Below are 21,859 nucleotides of genomic sequence, written 5' to 3' on the forward strand. Positions count from 1 at the left end.
ATATAATAATAATACGTAACTACATACAATTTGGAGCGGTTTTATTTTTTACGGTATATCTGACTCTGGCATTAGCCTTTATCCTTGGACAGAGGTTACCATTAACCATCGGAATGCTTACTTAATTTTATATTAAAAAAAATTAAACAAGAAAGTATAATAAATTATGATGCAAACATATAAATATATTATTGTATATATAACATATTTAAAACAGTAATAACGAAACCATAAAACTATTTAAACAAAATTCAAAGACCTTTCTTTTTCTTAATATTTACAATTCGATGTGATACGATTCCACTAACATATTTGGCAATTTATGTACTTACAACTGTATTAAACATTAATCACGTATTGCTTTGATGTTCACCGCCTACTTGACATGTGTTTACAATTATACAACGCAAAAGTTGCCACCTTGTCTTCAGTGTGAACTCTGCTTTACAAGCGGTTAATAACAATTTCATAGTGGCATGGTGTACATTTTAAAGAAGTAAAACTATTAACTTAAGTCACGTCAAGTTACTTTGCCTGTACATGTGCTACGTCATAGTTAACTTGATCTACACTTATGTGATCCTAATTATATTATTTACATGATTGCGTGCATATATAATTTGAAAGCAAGCCATTTTGTCTCGCTTTACAAATGGCAGTGCATGTATGCGGGATAAGGAGGAAGGAGTGCGCAAGCGAGAGGCAACGCGTGTGCTGACAGCTCCCGTTCTCCCGTCGCCGCTTGCGCTCGGAGCTGTTCGAGTCGGAGTTGATTTTGACGTTTCCATTTGGTTCTATAAAAAAAGTTATTATATAGATAATTCAGATAGACGGAGCGTTATATGCAATGGTCCCATTATAATCTCTTTGTCAAACAATCTCTCCCAAGCAGTCAATTTTCATTGCAAATGACAAGAAATTCAACATGCCTAACATAACTCTCACGTTTAAGAGATTTAAAGAAAGAGCCACCAAGCGGTGATAAATTTGAATTTTGAAGGTTAATCCTGACATCTTAAGTTACTAACAAACCAAATCATAAGTCTACATTATCGGTTTTTAAATTTTAGTAATGTTAGACTATTTAAAAAAAACATTTTCTATTTTATATATAATGTAGTCATAACAATTTATTAGTAAAATTAAACAATATATTTTAAGAGATGTCCTATTAATTTGTGTAAAAAAGTAACTTTGCATTGTTCCTCATTTAATTCTTGCTTTATTATATTTTTATATTTATTTTAGTATGTAGTAAATAATTTCATATATGTATATTTTATTTTGATTTGATTCTACAGAGTTAAGGGCCCACTCTTAAGCCCGTCGCTTTATTGTACATACTCTACATCTCTTAACACTTACCTCCTATTCTGATACCATGTCTTGACTTGCGTCTCGCTCAAGTTGAGAGCATCAGCCACGTCCCCGCGGTCAGCGACGCTCAGGTACTTCTGACATCGAAACTTGCGTTCCAAGTACGCGAGTTGCGCGTGTGTGAATGCGGTGCGTCGGCGCCGAGGTTTCCGTCCTGAGTTGGGAGTACTGCCGCTACGCCCTGAGGATTGACGATCTAGAGAAAAGTGATCGTACTTATTGGTGGAGTTTTACCTACTCTACGAAATTGACTTAATTTGCATGCATATTGTAAACAATAATTGCCTGTGCTTATTTCGTATACGTAATTTATAGTCGTAAATAAAACTTTAATTGTAAATTTGAACAATATCGATTGTTTTCTCAATACTTAATTTTTTTTTTATGGTCTGGCTTATTTACTGTTATACTTTGCAACTTAATGAGCTTATTTCGTTCGTGAACAGAAAACGTTCTTTAGGAAAATTACGCGGATGGAGTTGTAAGAAATGTATAAGATAAGTGAAGCGTAAAGATTATATGGAGAAAGAATGCAGAAAGCTAATATTTCTATATAATGTGCATCAGAAATACATTAATGAAAAAAAACAAACACACTACCAAGCCTTTGACATATTTTTATACGCCTAGTATACGCATATTTAATTTAAAGTTCATACTGTCAATGACAACACACGTAATATCCAAATTAAAAACAATGACGCTTTTTTGGCATTTGGGTTTTTATTGTTATTAATAACTTTTCCTATCTTTCCAATTAATTTAGATACATTATATTATTTCGAATTTCGACCCATATTAAAAATGCATGAGCAGTGTGAATAAATACATCACGAAAGGCGCTCTTTGTAATGTGGTACGTTAATAATAATAAAAAAGTATAATATTTAAAAAATACAATAATTTACATAAATTACCAGCTGAATCTTGCGCGTCACGCTGAGAACTGCCCGCCATTACGGACGCCGCGAACCCAGCCAGAAGTTGTGACTGGAATGAGTTCTTAGTAAGATCCATAGATCTCCCATAAATACTGTCCGAGATAGAGCCCGCCATTTCAAAACCATTTTCTCCCTCTTTTGCGCTTTCTCTGTCTGGTCTATAAAGTTGGAAAAGAGACCCTTCGTAGAGCTTCACAGAATCTTCTGGTCTTTCGTATTCATGCTCATCATCTTTAAACGGAGATGAATACTCGGAATTTGGTATTCGGTTAGAATTATATTCTATTGGAGTTGAACGATCATTTTCGGATTCGGTTCTTTTCTGGCAGTCTGCCTTTCTTTCATAAGCTTCAGAGTCATTTCCATATGATACGTGAATCTTTTTTGGTGTAGATGTTTCAGAACGATTGTCACCTACGGATATGTCGTCATCGATATCCGATTCGTCAGGATTGTGCGTTATCGCTGAATCATACCTATTGTTAGTAATGTCTTCAACCTCTTGAGCGGTACCTGAACAAAACACAAAATAAATCTTAATTATTTTATATATTTCCAGAAAGTCAATGAAAGCAACTCAAAACTCAAATATACAGAAATAGAATATTTCTATAATTATAAAAAAGATAACCGCACCGATACTGCAAACCAAAGACAACAAACGGTAAGCATCGCTCGAAACTAAGACTTGACACTTTCTCGCGCACAAACGGATGGTGCACAAAAGCGGGGCCACATAAAGACGTCAGTTTTAAAAAAGGAACGGCCATAGACACGAGTTTCTGCTCTAATTAATGCCTCGGGGCGTTCCGTTTCGCTCTCGAGCAATTGAATACGTTTTTGAATGGTGTGTTTTAGCGCGCGCGGGAATCTTGTCTATGCCTGCGTTTGTGTCTTTTAATTTGCATGAAAATGGTGGAGAGTGGGCATTCACCATTCACAGCGGGTCGCTTTTCATGGTTCCACGGCTAAACATTCGTACGGCTCGCGTAATGGCGTAGCGGTTGCCGATTACTCGTTATTTTGCAGGAGGTGAAGAGGTCGGAATTTGAGTGTTTCTCTCGTTATAATTTCTGCATAAATATGTTTTAGCGAACGATCCTCCGTCGGGGGACGTCGAGAACATCTTAACGTTTTCGCATGAATTCCTCCAACCAAAACATCGTTATGGACCTTTATCATTTTGCTTTTATAGCGGTTGTTGGAAAAACTACAGAAGCGGAAACAGACAAAACTTCTTTAATTAATATCTGTTCAGTGTTCGGTAACTTTATATCTGCTGGAATTCTACTTTTAGGGATTTAGGTTTATCTCATTTTATACCTGCAATCATTTTGTTTACATTTTTTTATTTTATATAGAAAGGCGAAAGCCCTCTTATGACAAGTGGTCACCCCAAAACTCCAAATTCAAATTAATTATAATAAAAAAGCTATGTCATTACTTTAAAAAAATAAATATTCGTGTGGTTTCCCGCCACTAAATTTTCCTTTGATATAGATATTTCTGTGACTATCGAAAAATCGAAAATCCGCGTTATTTTCAAATACGAGTTTCGACGTAACACCAACATTCTCGTACCTGGGAAGCTTAAAACTTATCGCATTCATATTATAAGGAAGATTTGGTGCATATGGCCACTTGTTGCTTCAGTACATTACAGTAGATACAGTTACAATTTTCGTAGTCTAATATCAAGTGATGAAAATAAGGCAGAATAAGAGGATTTCGTTCGCTTGGACTTGAACTCGCGACATTGTTTTAACATACACCTATTCTATACAACGGATAACCTACTCTAGTAATGTCCATCTCAACTGTCGTCTGTCAAAGTATGATAAACATCTATCAATTACAAAACTCTTTATCTCAATATTCATTAAAGCGCTGAAAGTTCTTAAAAAGTACGGTACCTACCCTCTCAAAGCTGTCTAAAAATAAATGTTTATTTAAAGCAAAGGTCAAATCTGTTGCTATTTTTCGTTTAAAATGAGAAAGGGCGGCGGAATGAGCGATGCATTTGCAATTCGAATCGCAGCGGGGGGTTCCCGGGACATTATTCTCGGTCACATTTCGCAATTATACGATTTTTGTTTTTTAAACAGTCATAGACTGTAATATTAATCTTTAAAAATATATATTCGAAAAAAACTAAAAAACTACAAAATAAGTGTAGACATATTACTTGTAAACTAACACTGAAATAATATCCTAAGCCAAAGTATGCATTTATGAAAATACCAAGTAAAATGTGCTGCTGCAGAACCTGTACTCCTGAAATTGAACCTAGTCGGCCATTACAATAATAATATTAAACAAGCAGTAGCTGTTTTAAGTTTGGCTTTATGGTTATCACCTGTAAATGTAGGCTTAGGCTTTCTCGCATCTCGAGTAGAAGTCTTGGAGCTTGCACGTTCTGAAGCCGTTTTGGTGGACCTTTGTGCCAGAATTTGATCGAATTTGTAACAATGTTTTCCGACATTCATTAAAAGCAATGTAAACGCAGTGATGCTTGCCTGGGTTTGAGCCCGAAATCATCGGTTAAGATGCACGCCTTCTAACCACTGGGCCATGTTCTAGGTACTTGGCAATCCTGGTTCTTGTTAATTACGGAATGACACATTTTCTTGAACGAGTGTTGTCTAAAAGAAATGGGATGCTTCTGAGAATTTAAATTACAAAGTAACTTTTAATATGAAAAAGTCGTTATTATTAATACAAATCACACGCTACATCCGTTTGTAGATTAATATTGCTATTATTATAAAAAAAGTAAGAAGAAACGCAAGTTGATATGTCGTAAGCATTAACTAAAACTATATTATTTGGATATTTCCTATGTGGATGCACCTTTACTCGTGTAATTTCACAGTTCCTAATGACCGGATCAAATTGGTCGAATTTAAATAGCAAATTATTGTTGAATTAAGTTTTGATTGAATGCCTATTCAGACGATATAAATCGCTTTAGATTTAGTATTTTATCGTGTTAGATCGACTCGTTTGATTATACACCCTGTATTACCTACGTATGATTGACGACATAATAAGAGATACTCACATTAAAATTGCTTATCACTCAAAGTTAATTTTTGACACATTAGAAGTGAGGTACGATGTGAGTTCTTTCAGAATTAGTATTACTGTGTGCACTAATAATAGTCTTGTAATAAGATGCTGGCAATTTAGATATGATGGTGTTAGTCTTTCTTTTCTTTTTTTTTTGTTATGATATATATAATCGGACGAGCGAATGGGGCACCTTATGGAAAATGATCACCTCTGCCCGTAGATATTGGCGCCTTAAGAAATTAAAACCATTTATTACATCGCCAATGCATCACCAACCTTGGGAACTAGGACGTTGTATTACTTGTGCTTTTAGTTGCACTGGCTTACTCAGCCTTAAAACCGGAAAGTCCAATACTAATTATCGCTGTCCTACGGTAGAATATTTTTTTTTTTATTGCATTGGTTGGCGGACGTGCTTATGGGCTACCTGATGGTAAGTGGTCACCACTGCCCATAGACAAAGGCGCTGTAAGAAATATTAACCATTGCTTACCACCAACCCTGGGAACCAAGATGTTATGTCCCTTGTGCCTGTGATTACACTGGCTCACTCACCCTTCTAACCGGAACACAACAATACAGAGTACTGCTATTTGGCAGTAGAATATCTGATGAGTGGGTGGTACCTACCCAGACGGGCTTGCGCAAAGTCCTACCACCAAGATATATGATGAATACGGTATAATAAATGACAAAAAAGCAAAAATTGTGATGTTTTGCTTGAATAAATTGATTTTGATTTTGAATGGGTAGTATCTACCTAGACGGACTTGCACGAAGCGTTTCCACCAAGTATGGTCTAAGCAGAGATTTTAAATACTTGACTAAACCAGAACGAACTAATTAATTAAATGTTTTCTAACCAGTTCAGAAGTATTTTAATATATGAGAAAGTAATAAATTGATATTTTAATGCTGTTCAAGTCTTTCTAAGTAATATAATCCTAAGTATTTTTACCTTAATAATATATTTGTAAAACCCTATTCATTGACAAAGGAAAACAATCAAACGGTGAGTTGAGTTAAACAATGATGTTGCTTGTTACGACAACCGATCGTACTCAAGACCCCAGCTCGTAAGGGATGCTTCTAAACAGTGCGACAAATTAGCGAGGCCCCCGCGGCGATATATCGACACCCATTGTTTTGTACTGTGCGAGAATCTTGATACTCTTGCTAAAGCCAGCTCCTATAACTTACCTATATAGTCTTGGTACTTTTATATTTTATTTTTATGGAATTAAATAAATTACATTTGTGATATTGTACAAGCGTGCCACAGTTACGGAACTAAATGTGTAGACAAGACAAAATATAAGAGACTTTGAAATAGAATATGGTAGGTAGTTTTAGTTTATTTCAAATAGATAGGCGGACTGGCAAATGAGATACTCGATGGGAAGTGGTTACCATCGTCCGTAGGCATTGGCAATGTTAGAGATTTTAACTATCCCTTAAAGTGCCAATGCGCCACCAAGGAACTTTGGAAATAAGATATTATGTCCCTTGTGCATGTAGTACACAATTTCACTCACCCTTCAAACCGAAACACAATAATACCGAGTACTGCTGTTTGGCGGTAGAGTATATGAGTGTTACCTTCCCAGATTTGTTTGCACGAAGCCCCACATCAAGTACGATAGAGAAATAGACTTATATTAATAAAAATAATATTATATAAACTAATACTTACAAATAATACACATACAATTATAAAATACTCCGCCAGACATCAATACAATATATACAATGATTTGGAACATTTAAAAGACAGTGTATTTACACTAGAGATCATTCAGATCTCATAATTAGCCATAAGAGTCCTTTATTGTAAATGGTGGTCAAATGTCTCCTCCTAATTAACTATCTTATTAACCATGTCATTGTTCACCCAGGGTTTTTCGACACAGACGACTTATAAAGAAAAAAATAAGCAAATGAAAAGTCATAGGTATCCGACTCGCTTTTGTCAAATTAGATCCACGTGTATCTACAAGGTCACCTCGAAATTACAGTCTCTTGTAAATAAAGAAAAAAGAATTCAACGTGCTCCGACCGCCGTCCGTATAGACTAATAAACTCAAGATTATGAGTTCAAGATCAAGATTATAAGTTTATCTGGTTTTTAAATAAGGATATACTTTACAAAAATTAATAAAGCCTATTAAATTTCCAAGCCTTAGGTTGTAGCATACGTTGAAAAACGACATTAAAATTCCAACACAATGAGATTATTTTCGCCTTAGCTATTTCTCAAAGCGAAAAGGAGAACAAACGTATGTATGTACGCCTCTGCACATTTAAAATAACAACTCAATGATTAACTTAACCGACCAAAGAATAATAAAAGACCGATTAATGACATATTAGCTAAACAAGAAGACTTTAAAATAAAAAATAAATCTTTATAAATACCCATAATTCTAAGTTAAGTTATAATAATATTGATCGCTAGCTGTACATAAAAGTCTGCTCTTAACTGCGAATATGTTATACAACGTATAACATATTCGCAGTTAAGAATACGTTACTAACAATAGTATAAAAATCACTAAGTGCATCTAATCAGACGAAAGAAAATAACAAAAGTCTATGGTCAAAGTCAATGGAGTAAGTTTTATAATAGACAATCCATCGACAGAAACGTCAATTGATAGACGCGTGTGCGCGTAATCGGCGCGTGTGTGGCGCGTGCGTTACTGAGTGGCGACACGCTGATCTCGAGAGCATATGCATCGTATAGTAATTACAAATTGGAGAATAATATGCAGACTATTTAAATCAAAGACGGTATATACTTATTCCATTACTGATTGTTGATTTACTAATAACTTTCCTATATTCGGCACAAAAAAAAGAACTTTATTAATATAATATAAAATGGAACTATACTCCATTTAAATACATATACTTACTTTAATTTTACTTTCAAAGTTTCAATGGGAATTCCGTCGATGTTTAATTGCAACATTTTTTCAAAACGGTACACGGTTATCATAGATTATTATTCAAGCTCTCGATTTACTCGATATCATTGATAACGCGCAAAGTCGATGTGAAAAGTTGATTATTTGTCTTTTCTGATCTTTTGTAATCGGATATAGACACGATTATATCATTATTATTTTTAAAAGAAAACAAATGATTGTTACTTGATTCCATTTATTTTTATTACATTTTATTAGTATCAGCTAGTATAAGTTTCCGTGACAGTTCAGAAAAAATTTTACAACTCGTACTGTTTACAATATAACGAGCAAGTCTGAGTTACATTACAAATCAATAAAAATTAACCTATGGAGAAATATGGGAGATATGGACATTTTATACATTTGTAAATTGAATTGTAAACATATTCTTAGTAATTCATTACTTAATCAAAATGATAGCAATAACATAAACCGAGACTAACAGCGCATAGTACTCTCTGAAAAAAATATACGAGACGAGGAATGAAATCAACATCTAGATAGTTCTAATAAAAAATTAGACTTTTTATAACAAATATTGAGAATTAAAATAAGTATACACATACTTTATAAAGAGTAGAACCATTTTTTCGTTGTATCATAATGTCGAACGACCAGCCCTCCTGTCACTCGCGGCGGTAAGTAGACGGGTTGGATTCAAGTGTTTCAATTTGGAATTAGAGAAAATTATTTGCGTTTATTTGCACTAACATTTTCCGCAGTGGCACTAGCCCTCATCTTTGAATCCTTGATATGAGACGAGGTAAACATGTTAACGGTCAATACATGTAACTTCCCTTACTAGGGTCAGTACATCAGGTACTTATAAATACTTGGTGGTATGGCTTCGTGTAACCCCGCCTAGGTAGATACCACCCACTCATCAGATATTCTACCGCCAAACAGTAGTACTCAGTATTTTGTGTTGCGGTTTGAAAGGTGAGTGAGCCAGTGTAAATACAGACACAAGGGACATAAAAAACAGATATTTTGCCATCACCAAAAATGTTATCAATAAAATAAATAAGTATAGTAATAATAACACAGTTAAATCTACCTTTTAAATTTTCGTGTATATATATATTTTTAATCGCGCTATAGCTTTGTTTTTTTGCTTATTTAATAAAATTAAATACATTTGAACCGAGGTACGATCTCGAAAGTCTCGTAAGTCTCGAAATTAATATAAAATCGACTAATATCACCGGAGATCATAAAACTATATTTTGTAAATACTACGAGTAAATTCGTTTATGTAATTGATGCTAAATTTCTCCTAACTATCGATGACAACGCCGTATAGTTCAGTCATTATAAACAAAAAATAGGCCGAGGTCGACCACTTCAAATTAAGCCTTCCTAAGGCCGTCCTACACCATCAAAAAATCAGCCTTCTCGGTTCCTTTGCATTTGACTAATGTCGTAATTGCTGTATTAGTATAACAGAATTCGAAATTTAAGTTAATCAATAATTAGCTTGACTTACAATATATATAACACTTTTATTTTCGGTTCCCTCACACTCATATACGATGAGATGGAAATCTTAACGCACTGTACACAATAGCTTTACGGAAAAACATGTTTGATCAGCCTAAGGCCTGATTTAATGCAAGGACATCGAGTTATCTTGCCTTATGACCTAGATTTCGAGGCAGACTTAATTTATTCAGTAATGAGAAAAATTTACGAAACAATATTATAAAACAAATAATATTAATAAAGCTAACATCATCATTGGAAGATTTGGTATTTGATTTGTTAATATATAAACGTTAAATTACCACACTCAGAGACACGCAACGGTCACTGATTAGTTTTAAATGCCTTAGTATTTAAATAAGCCGTTATGGCCCAATGGTTAGAACGCGTGCATCTTAACCGATGATTTCGGGTTCAAACCCAGGCAAGCACCACTGAATTTTCATGTGCTTAATTTGAATTTATCATCAGGGAAAAAAACATCGTGAGGAAATCTGCATGTGTCTAATTTGAACGAAATTCTGCCATATGTGTATTTTACCAACCCGCATTGGAGCAGCGTGGTGGAATATGCTCCAAACCTTCTCCTCAAAAGGGAGAGGAGGCCTTAGCCCAGCAGTGGGAAATTTACAGGCTGTTAATGTAAAAATGTAATATAATAAAAGATTTCACATTTAAATAATATATAATAGAAAAGTAAGGTTTGAGAATGTTCTTTATAATTACAAGCCTCACACAACACAACACTGTGTTTATAATTCGAAGGAAAATAACGTAAGGAATTTCATTAGGTAAATGCAGGTTGCATTTACCTAATGAAATTCTGTAATCCTCTAAAGAGGAGAAGAGGGCTTAGCCCAGAATTGGGATATATACGTGTTACTAGACTTTAAACTCTTACAGACTTCTAGTATATTATCTATATTAAATGGTAATTTATATTACTTCAGAATAAACGTTGTGCGTCGGCTTACGTCGCATTTACAAGCATGATCAACCGCATGTTTAATATAGAGTTACTCTTATCAAATTGTCACAACGATTTTTTCGAAACTCGCTTCGAAAAAAACAATAATTAAAAATCTTACTTTGAAATTAAACACGATGAGAGGTTATATTTACTCTGTACCACTACAAAGTATAAGATAAAAAAAAATGTTAAATGTACAATTGTAAATAAAAAAAAATAATAATAAATATTGGACAACATCACATACATTACTCTGATCCCAATGTAAGTAGCTAAAGCACTTGTGTTATGGAAATCAGAAGTAACGACGGTACCACAAACACCCAGACCCAAGACAACGTAGAAAGATAATGAACTTTTTCTACATCGACTCGGCCGGGAATCGAACCCAGGACCTCGGAGTGGCGTACCCATGAAAACCGGTGTACACACTACTCGACCATGGAGGTCGTCTATAAAATAACTAACATAGTCTGTAAGATATATCGTAAATATAACTAACATAGTCTGTAAGATATATTGTATACTATGAGTCACACATTATTGTTATTATTATAGTCTTCTATACATATAATAAAATCAGAGTGTCTGTTTGTAATATTAAAATAACCGCTTTTTACTAAATGCATATGTATGTATACACGGTACATATACCAAAATAGCATTTTTTACAATTTTGGTCTGTCAGTCTGTTTGTTCCGGTTAATCTCTGGAATGGCTAGACCGATTTTAACGGGACTTTCACAGACAGATAGTATAGACAGATGTAATAAGGAGTAACTAGGCTACTTTTATTTTAGAATTATTTATAAAATTATAATAAAGTCACGCTGCAATGACCGAATATTGTCCAGTACCGCGCGCAGGCATCGCGCATGCCAACACTCCGCCTTCACGTCGGGTGCCTCCCACCGATAACTTGATATGACAAAACTTGTTAGTTTTACTATAACAATCAAAAAGTCACAATGGCAAACGTTAATCAAAGCTAGTATAGTTTTAACGGAGGGTTGCTTTAACCACGGGCAACTATGCGTTGCATGTTCACGTGCGAGGAATGCCAGTCATGTTGTTGTTTTAGCCAGTATGTTCGTACACCAGACATTGTATATAAGGTAATTTTTCAATAAAGCTAATACAAAAAACCGAAAATGATGACTACAAAAAGAAAATATCGATTCACAAAATAGAAGAATTTCTTTTAAATTAGGATAGAGTATTTCTATCATCGAAATACTGAATTAATAAGTTATAATAATATCTGCGAACTGAACAACCACCAACCCGCATTGGAGCAGCGTGGTGGAATATGGTCCAAACCTTCTCCTCAAAGAGAAAGCCTCCTCCTCCTTAGCCCAGCAGTGGACAATTTACAGGCCTTTGTTTTTTAATTCATATGCGCACGAAGTCGCGGGCACAGCTATTATAAAAAGGTCTCTTCCTGTTGTCTTTAAAACTAGCCAACAGATTTTGATACGGTTTTTTTTTATTAGATAGAGTGATTCAAGGAGAGGAACACTGATCATTTTACAAGTTCTTAATGTGATGTCGTAAATAAACACACTTTTTTTCACTTACATAGCAAACGCTGGCTGAAAACTACGAGACATCAAAATAATGTGCTACAGTATTGTATTGTGCACCTTCAAAAGGTCTATAAAAAAGCCCGATGATGATATATGTCTCTAAGGGATAACCCACAATAACCATTTTTATCCTTGCCTTTTAACGACAAATAATGCCTTTTTGCGAAGCGATTTTATGCAATACAGCATTTATCCTTTTAATCAAAATCCAATTAAGTACCTTAAATACATTTTGCAATATGTTCTTTTACAGCATTTAATATAAATGAATATTTTTGAAGATATTACAGATTTAAAATGCAGGGACATAGCGGCTTGTATTGTCAAATGACAAAAGCTGATTGGTTTGTGATGAAGTTAAAAATGCAAATGTTTTTAGAACTAAATTACTTTTGTCAATTGAATTTGTAAAGTAATAAATAAATAATAAATATTGGACAACATCACATACATTACTCTGATCCCAATTTAAGTAGCTAAAGCACTTATGTTATGGAAAATCAGAAGTAACAACGGTACCACATACACCCAGACCCAAGACAACATAGAAAACTAATGAATTATAATTAATTAATTTAATGATAATATTCTGAAGAATGAATATTAATGCAAAAATTATATTGAATTACATAATGTATATTGAGATATGACATGAATATTAACTGTGCCAACTTATAGTTACAGGATTAGAAAATAAGATAACCTGTTAATTTATTATCTTTTAAAAAAAATATTTAATAACAATTAAGTAACCGTTGAATGTGTATGTGCGTGTGTACTTTCAATACATTAACTAATATATACATATATACCTACGCGCATGCACATTAGCTACGCCGTAGATGTCTATATTGTAGTCATCCTCATTCCACGTACTTAATGATAGTATCGGTACTCCAAAAAATTTTTTTTTTTTATAGAAAAGTTTGCAAATATACCACCTGGTGGTAAGTGGTCTGCACCGACCACGGATACCGGCGCTGTAAGAAATATTAATGGTTCCATACATCACCCCCTGTGTTAACTTCAGCCGGCATTACTTTTGGTTAATAATTTTTAAATAAATGATTCGGAACGGCAACGTTTGACCGCTTTTGCCAGTAAGTTATGTAGCCGTATTTTAATTATGTAAAAAAATCTCCGATACTTTTATAAGATGGTTTAAATTAATGAAATGAAAATATATATAATAATATCATTTAAGGCGTTGACGTCATCGCCACATTTTAAAAGTACCTATACCATGAAAGTACTCATTTTCATAATATTATAAAGAGTATTTTTTTTTGTTTATGTTTTGTCAAGACAAATCTTTTAAAGACAAGAGCAATATCATAAATTGATATGTTGTACACTTGTACATAGCTTATTACGTCATCGTAATCAGATAACAAATCGGTCCCGATACCTTTCAAGCTAAAGCTGCCACTGCCACTGCGGGACTTTGTTTTATAATATATAGTAATATCTATATTATTTCGGCGGATATTATGTCCATATGATATGAAAAATATTTCATAATTTATATGTGTATTTTTAAAGAGAAAATCATTATATTTGAAATACTTAGGTCGTAAACCGTGAACTGCGAATGGTCACGAACTTGTTATTGGAGAAGTTACTGCTCTTAAAAGAAATAAGGGTCCGAACACTTGTCTAAGAACCTTCGTGTGCATACACCTGTAACATTACTCACACACACCTAGTATAGCAGTCACTTGTGACTTTGCTTGCTCGAGTTTATTCTATAATACTCTATACTAAACTAATAACATTTTTTTTCTGATTTATTATTAAAAAAAGAATATATTATTATTACAAATTTGTACAAATTTGATAATTTTAAATGATTTATTTAAATGTAACAACACAATAGGTATTATAGTATTAGTTAAAAAAATTCAGAACTCAGAACATGTGGATCTTTACCGGATATATGTACCTACGTAGACCCCAAGTGACGTATGTATCAAAAGCCTTCTTCATGTTAATATTACTAACTCTTTCTTTATTTTTATAATGTAGGTTGGCGGACGGATAAATGGGCCATCTAATATTAAGCGGTCCCACTTCCTATAGACATTAGAGCTGCAAGAAATATTCATACCTTACATCACCTAAGCTCCACGAACTTTGGGAACTAAAATTTAATGTGACACTGACACTTCAAACCGCAATATAACAATACTATGTAGTACTTGGCGGTAAAATATGTGATGAATTGTATGGTAGTAGATACCTACTCAGACGGGCTCGCACAAAGCCTTACGTACTCGGTGTATTCAATGCTTACCAATCTACATAGGAGCGGCGTATTGGAATGAGCCTAAAATCGTCTCCTGTATATGAAAATGTTGGAATTAATGAGGCAATTACTATTTTACTTAATATGTATCGTATTCATATACGTTCGTGGATATTAGGATACACAGATTTATCCTCCTAACTGATTTCTATCATTGGTCATTTTCAATAGACACCGAGGCACGGAAATTCCATCATCATTCTCACCTTTTGAATAATGGTAGAATTAATAATAATATAATTAAATAAAACTATTATAAATGTGAAAAACGAATTCCACGACCACTTTGTATAGGCAAGTCGAAGTTAGTGAAAAATCAACGTCCTTGATTATTGACGAACTAATACCGAAGCCGAGATGGCCCAGTGGTTAGAACGCGTGCATCTTAACCGATGATTTCGGGTTCAAACCCAGGCAGGCACCACTGAATTTTCATGTGCTTAATTTGTGTTTATAATTCATCTCGTGCTCGGCAGTGAAGGAAAACATCGTGAGGAAACCTGCATGTGTCTAACTTCAACGAAATTCTGCCACATGTGTATTCCGCCAACCCGCATTGGAGCAGCGTAGTGGAATATGCTCCAAACCTTCTCCTCAGTGGGACATTTACGGCTGCTAATGCTAAAATACCGAAGCACTCATAGGTTTATTTTTATCTGAAAACACGGAACCCTAACAAGAAAACACAGCAAAGTGTGCACCAGCTCAGCCTCGTCAAACACTAACGACAATCGCCTTAAAAGCTCAGCAAACATTAATTAGAAATGAAAGGTCTCAGGCGCTGATAATGCTCGTTGTTATAGAATTAAAAAGGGTCCTGCGTCGTAACGTTACCCATACGTGCTCAAGTGAGCGCCGCCCGCGCCGCTAATAAGCAGGTAATTTGCAAGTATGAAAACCCTTAGTCCTTGCCATGTGGGTGAATACATTAAAACCTAATTTCGACTCGTAGTTTTAATTAGCTCAATGAATTTTTCATATAATTTACAATAGTAAGAACGCCAACTAGCTGTTTCTGTATGACAATCTTGTAACGAGCATCACTTCGGTTTAGGGCTCTCGTTATGAGAAATTTAAATTCGTCGGATTAATGTATTCTTTAGTTTTCATTTTAGTTTCTTTCAGAGAAATTAAATCTTATTTTTAGTAAAGTAGAGCCCGGTAATATCCAACCACTGCTTTAAAGTTTCGAGCTATTTCTTTTGGTGTAGATGGCAGCCAATCATCTGACACACATCGACATCCTTACCTTTTCTCTTTCACCACCATACGAAATAAATTATAAACCATTAGACACATTGATACTCAGTAATATATACACATATTTCTTCGTTTCAGCTCCGTCTTTAAGCAAGCACCTCGGTACAAACACTGATATACCGACACATCCCTTCAAAATATCAAATACGGTTAGGTGCCCATGGCTTTAGATGGTCTTCAGCGAGACTCACTTCAATGCAAGTCGCCCGGATATTTTTGCTCTCTCTGCCTAATACGATCTACAGTTAAAATTACATATATATATCTCGGCTTTATATATAAACAGAACAAGCAGCCTTCAAGTAAAAATTAGAGTATCCTTACTGAAGTTCACATATAAAAGTTTGGTCGAGTAATGCCATTAAATGTTTCAAGTGCTTAATTTATGTTTTCATTTCGTGGTCCCCCGTCAAAGAAAGCACTGTAATGGTACTGCTTTAGGCCTAGAAACACTGGACGTACTTACATCCATTGTTTGAAGGCCTAAAGCAAAATAATATGTTTTACGTCGTGAGCATCATTGCAAAATTATCTAGCATTGGTATTTTTATAAGAGATCTGATCAGCTACTTTGTTACAGGTCCAACGACAAAGGAGTAATGCTCGATGTATCATCTTTACGGCGCGAATCGGGACACCACCCAGTATACGCTGGAGGCCCGACATGTAACGTGGAAAGACAGATCCAGATCTGTGAGGTCAGTAGAGATATCTGATCTGAACAATCTTGTATATGACGCAGGAAATCGTTGTGGACGGTAGAAGCCTCCCTCTGTAAGCCCGTCATGGTCTACTAGGAGACGAAAACGTCTTTTCGTGCGAAAAGGTAGGCCAACTCTGGATAACTATGGGATTCTTTTCAGACGTCCTTAAGGAGAACGACAGTTCACAGCTTCGCGCACACTAGCGATGAGTGTGGAAGGGCAAGATTACCTTCGCCCCAGAAGATATCTCCGGGGTCTAAAAAATAGGGAAAACTATGCATCTGATTCAGGATTTCCTTTACCTGACCACAGAATTGAGTATGACAATATTGATAACAAATAAATATCAATATATCTATTCCACAGATATTTTAACTTGGCATTTCAATAAATAAAAATAATATCTTAAAAAACCTTCTAAATAAACTTTATAACATGTAGTATATTATAAATGACCAAAAAATATGGAGTTTAAATATGCTGGTTTTTATCCAGAATAAATAATTTAACTGTATTTAATTATCATATACAGTCATGATCTTATTTTATACACTATCATATATATCATAAGTACATAACTTAATGGAAAATCAGAAACTCATGAGTTTCTTGCCAGTTCATCTCAGTAAACTTTTTGAAACGGCGCTACTTTATATTAAATTTAAAAATGTAATATAATGATTTAAAAATGGTTACTAAAGGATGATAAAAAAAAGATATGGTGAAAGCCACAGGTGATGAAAGCTTTTAAGTTTTCTCTATACTAAAAAACCTTTGAAAGATGCAGTAAATGTTGCACTGTTGGGCAAAAGTCACCTGATCACCACGCTGCTTCAATGCTGGTTAGCAGATATACATACATATAGAATATCATCCCACTCATTAAGCTTCCCCACGATTCATTACGATTTGAAATCGCAATCTCCGGTTAAAATTGACGAACAACCGCAGCGTCATCTGAACTCTTGCTTCGCATTTTGTCCCAGTTTAAAAAAAATACCCATACAAGATTGAATTATGTCACCGCTTTCCTATTGTTAGGAAAATAGCAGCGAATAATTCGCTCACGATACAGCGATACATTTGGAGTACAATGTATGTATGATGCTATACTGATGTCACAATGTTGCGTATTTTAATGTGTGCCCTATTTTATCAATTGGTTTGCCATTTTGTAATACAAAGTATTAAATATGATGTATATGAGTCAACGTCCGTTTCAGCATTCGTTTTGAGCACCCGGAACTTGATTTGAAATAACCCATGCAAGCATCCAGATCATTCGAGTCGAGTTCGAGCTATCCTGCTAATTTTCGTGCATGGTATAACTTTGAATTTCATCAATTTTTATACAAAACCATGTGTAATAAAAATAAATGCAATGTTCTGATAGACTCACAATCAACGCACAGCCTAAATTGTTATATTCATTGAAAATCAGGACAGGATTTACAGGTCAAGAGCCCGTGAGGCATGAAGCCTCTTATTGTTTTTTTTTTAAATAAATTGAACATTTTATTTCCAATCGATTGTTTTAACAATTGATTGCGTTATAAAATTAAGAATGACACGAAATGATATAAATAACGAAAGAGAGCTATAAAAAAAGTTTTCAACTTTTTTTCGACAAAATTTCGCTGAAATCCAGCTTCAGCAGTAAATAAAGTTTTAATGCTTATAATGATGATAGGCAGTTTTATTTGTTTGTTTTTTATATATCTGTTTTATGTGAGCCTTATTTTGAGCTGGTACAGCGGGCAGCACCGGAAGACTTCCACTAAATCCTACTGGAAATACTGTCGGATTATCTACTTTATCCAATCGACCTGATGTGTATAGTTTCATAGTTTTTGACAAACCATAAAAAATGTATTTTTATATGATAATAATAATAAGTAAGTATATATATGTATAAAGGAAAACAATTAATATTTTTTTTATTTTACGACTATACTTTTATTTTGTGATGAATAATTAATTAATATATTAATTAATATATATAATATATAATAATATATAATATAAATAAGAATAATATATATATTTTTTAACATACACTCAACTTTTACAATACTGTGTAAAATACAAACAATATTTCCTGTATTATGGCAACCGAATGATAATATTTTTTGACATGAAACATTTATTGACGCAATAACCGGAATTAGGGGCGTCCCACAATAGAGGCATCTTTTTAAATTCATTGGAATGTCAATGAGACGATCAACTTAAATACAATGTAAACAACTTAATTTTTAAATTAAAAAAAATAAATACATGATTTGATTATTCTATCAATTTTCACTATCAGGGGGAAATAATTAGGACTCCAGTCTTTTGTTACCCTATAGCGTAGAGACGTCTAATTCCGAAACTGACCTCGAGTAAAACCGACTCGTATGCCGTGACGACGAATGGCATGTCGCTCTCCGTCTTCCATCGTCATTATCACCTTACTCTCTACTCCCTAGTGTTCTCGGCGTGTTATTATTATAATAATTAGAATTATTATAATAATAAGAAAATTAACTTATTTTTAAGAAATCTCTATGACTTAAATTATTAATTACTGCCTAGTTATTTATTAGTTTTCTTTAATTACAAATTATTTTAATAATAGATTAATTTAAATTGAGATGTTTTATGTCAACAATCGCGTGGCGGCCATATTTTTTTTAAATACGTATTAACTGATACATTATAGAAATCTATAAATCCCTTCGTCATGGAGTAGAATAGTTCATTGAACATTTAAAATGACCTGATAATTCTACTGCCTTGTAATCCCGACGACACTTACTATATATAAGTTCTACTTTAGCCTCTGGAGGTTTTCATGAGTACGCCACTCCGAGGTCCCGGGTTCGATTCCCGGCCGAGTCGATGTAGAAAAAGTTCATTAGTTTTCTATGTTGTCTTGGGTCTGGGTGTTTTTGGTACCGTCGTTACTTCTGATTTCCATAACACAAGTGCTTTAGCTACTTACATTGGGATCAGAGTAATGTATGTGATGTTGTCCAATATTTATTTATTCATTTATATTTATTTTCGGGTTTATATCGAAATTTCATCCTATGATGTTTGAAGTTGTCGCCTAAGAGTGCTTTGAAATATGTATAACGTTTTTGATTCTGAACGAAAATATACGAGTATGTGATAAATCAGTTTATATTCAAAGTAAAATGTGATAATATTAGCGACATATACTGTAGGTTTAATTTTCAAACCTGAATAACATTACATTTTAATGTTTTTTTATGAGTAAAATATTCCTAAAATTTGTACGAGATGTTCCGTTGGAACAAGCTAAAAAATCACGGCTGAAAACGATTGTGAAATATAAAGGATTTATGTATCAAACTAGCGCATCGCCGAAGACATTCTTAGACACGTTACATTTCACGAGCGAGATTTTCTCTCCGTGTTTCTTAAGTTCTACATAACATCACGGATCGCGTTAAGGTATTTGAATAAACGTGTAAAAAATACGTGGGGCGTCGGTAAGATAATTTTATTTTATTTTATTTTCATTAGGACAACCAACAGTAGATACAATATCACATCCAAAATAAAAAATTACATTTCAAAATTATCAAGGCAAAAGTTCTACTACTTACAGGTAGTCTCACCATGCATTATCATATTACACAATGTTCAATTGAAAATATGAATTAAACATAAGCATAAAAATTGAAAATAAGAAATACAATACATTTTTTAAATTATTATATAATAAATAATAATTAATGAGATAAACCATATGATTAGAATTGAGCACAAATGAAATTCCTTATTTTTCGATTGAATTGAGGTCGACTATCGTGATGTATGTCTAAATCTTTTACTTTAATACTGATGGTGATGTATAACAATGATAATCTCGATATGATGGAATTCCTACCTAGTTGCGTTATAATCTGGTATAAAAGAAATGGCTCATATGACGGGAATTATTGTGAGGGACGTTTAAATAGAATTTTGATAAAAGTTTCGGACAGTCAATATTATTATTAAATAGATTAAATAAAAATTTCATTGACAATATTTTTCGTCTATTCTCCAGACTTTGTATATTGAACAGATTGCATCTTTCATTATAAGACTTTGAATAATATAATTTATAATATTAGTTTATATCTCAATATTTAATAAGGCATCATAAAGACCTCTCTATCTTGATAAGTTCGTATCATTTGTGCCTTCATTTTTAACTCACTTCGCTCTATGAACTCATTCGAAAGGAATTTCGTAGACTTCATGAGATCATTGAAAAAATATATTATATGTAGACTCATACTAGACTTAGACCGCGTGTTAAAGGAGTAGCCAACTACGCAGAACATGATATTGTAGTGCACAAGTATGTGCGTAAACAGGTGCAATGTCATAATCCGGTGGGACGGCAATCAGGCACGACCGAAAGAGCACAGGACCAACGGCTCTACTTTCCGAGGAACGAGAGTGTACGCACTTCTGACTTCTAGACTCTAGACTGTTACTGAAAATTATTGACACACTCGGCTTATATCTATCAACTGGACCAAATATAAATAATGATATAATATTTTTTGTATCGGGATTTAAAATATACATGGGGCGTCCATGTATATTTTAAATTTGTTCCACGAATTATTATCCATTAAAGTGACTGACATGGCACAATGGCGAAAACACATGAATCTGAACAAGAAACTACGGGTTCAAACCGTGCAAGCACCCCTGAGTATGCATAATTTGTGTTTTTATTTATCATCAAGATGAGGCCTTAGCCCACCTTTAAAGAATGATATTTTTACTTTAAATGTCATGTTGACGCATAATTTGGCTAAAAATATTTTTCATCAATTTAAATAAAAAGGGCATTTCGCTAAGTGAAAATCGCTTGAGATAAGTTAAACATTGTTACATACATAACCTATACATATAGAAAACCCTCTCGACACCGAATTTGAAATGTGCTATCAACGCGCACAAAGAAGTTAAACTTCGAAAATCCTTTTAAAAAATTCACAATATCAATACAAACATATCTAACACGTGTTTCCGTTATCTATATTTTTTACCGTCAAACAAAAATAATTATAACTAAAACGAAAAATGAGAATATAAATAAGTACCTGTGACGCCGACGCCGGGCCTCAACACGTCGCCCAGGAGATCCTTAATTAGGAAAGACTTGTGGCTGTCCTGCAT

At 33.9% G+C, this 21,859-nt stretch overlaps 1 protein-coding gene across 1 annotated transcript; it reads right to left on the bottom strand.

The window, feature by feature from the left end:
* Positions 1-610: 610 nt before the first annotated feature.
* LOC125069624 (homeobox protein Nkx-3.1-like) lies at positions 611-21,859 on the bottom strand. Its single transcript, XM_047679182.1, has 4 exons — positions 21,784-21,859; positions 2,295-2,831; positions 1,366-1,573; positions 611-794 (listed from the first exon to the last, which is right to left on the bottom strand). The coding sequence occupies exons 1-4, from the start codon at positions 21,857-21,859 to the stop codon at positions 647-649; spliced, it is 969 nt and encodes a 322-aa protein (XP_047535138.1). The 3' UTR covers positions 611-646.

Source organism: Vanessa atalanta, chromosome 2 (genome assembly GCF_905147765.1).
Source record: "Vanessa atalanta chromosome 2, ilVanAtal1.2, whole genome shotgun sequence".
Taxonomy (NCBI): Eukaryota; Metazoa; Arthropoda; class Insecta; order Lepidoptera; family Nymphalidae; genus Vanessa; species Vanessa atalanta.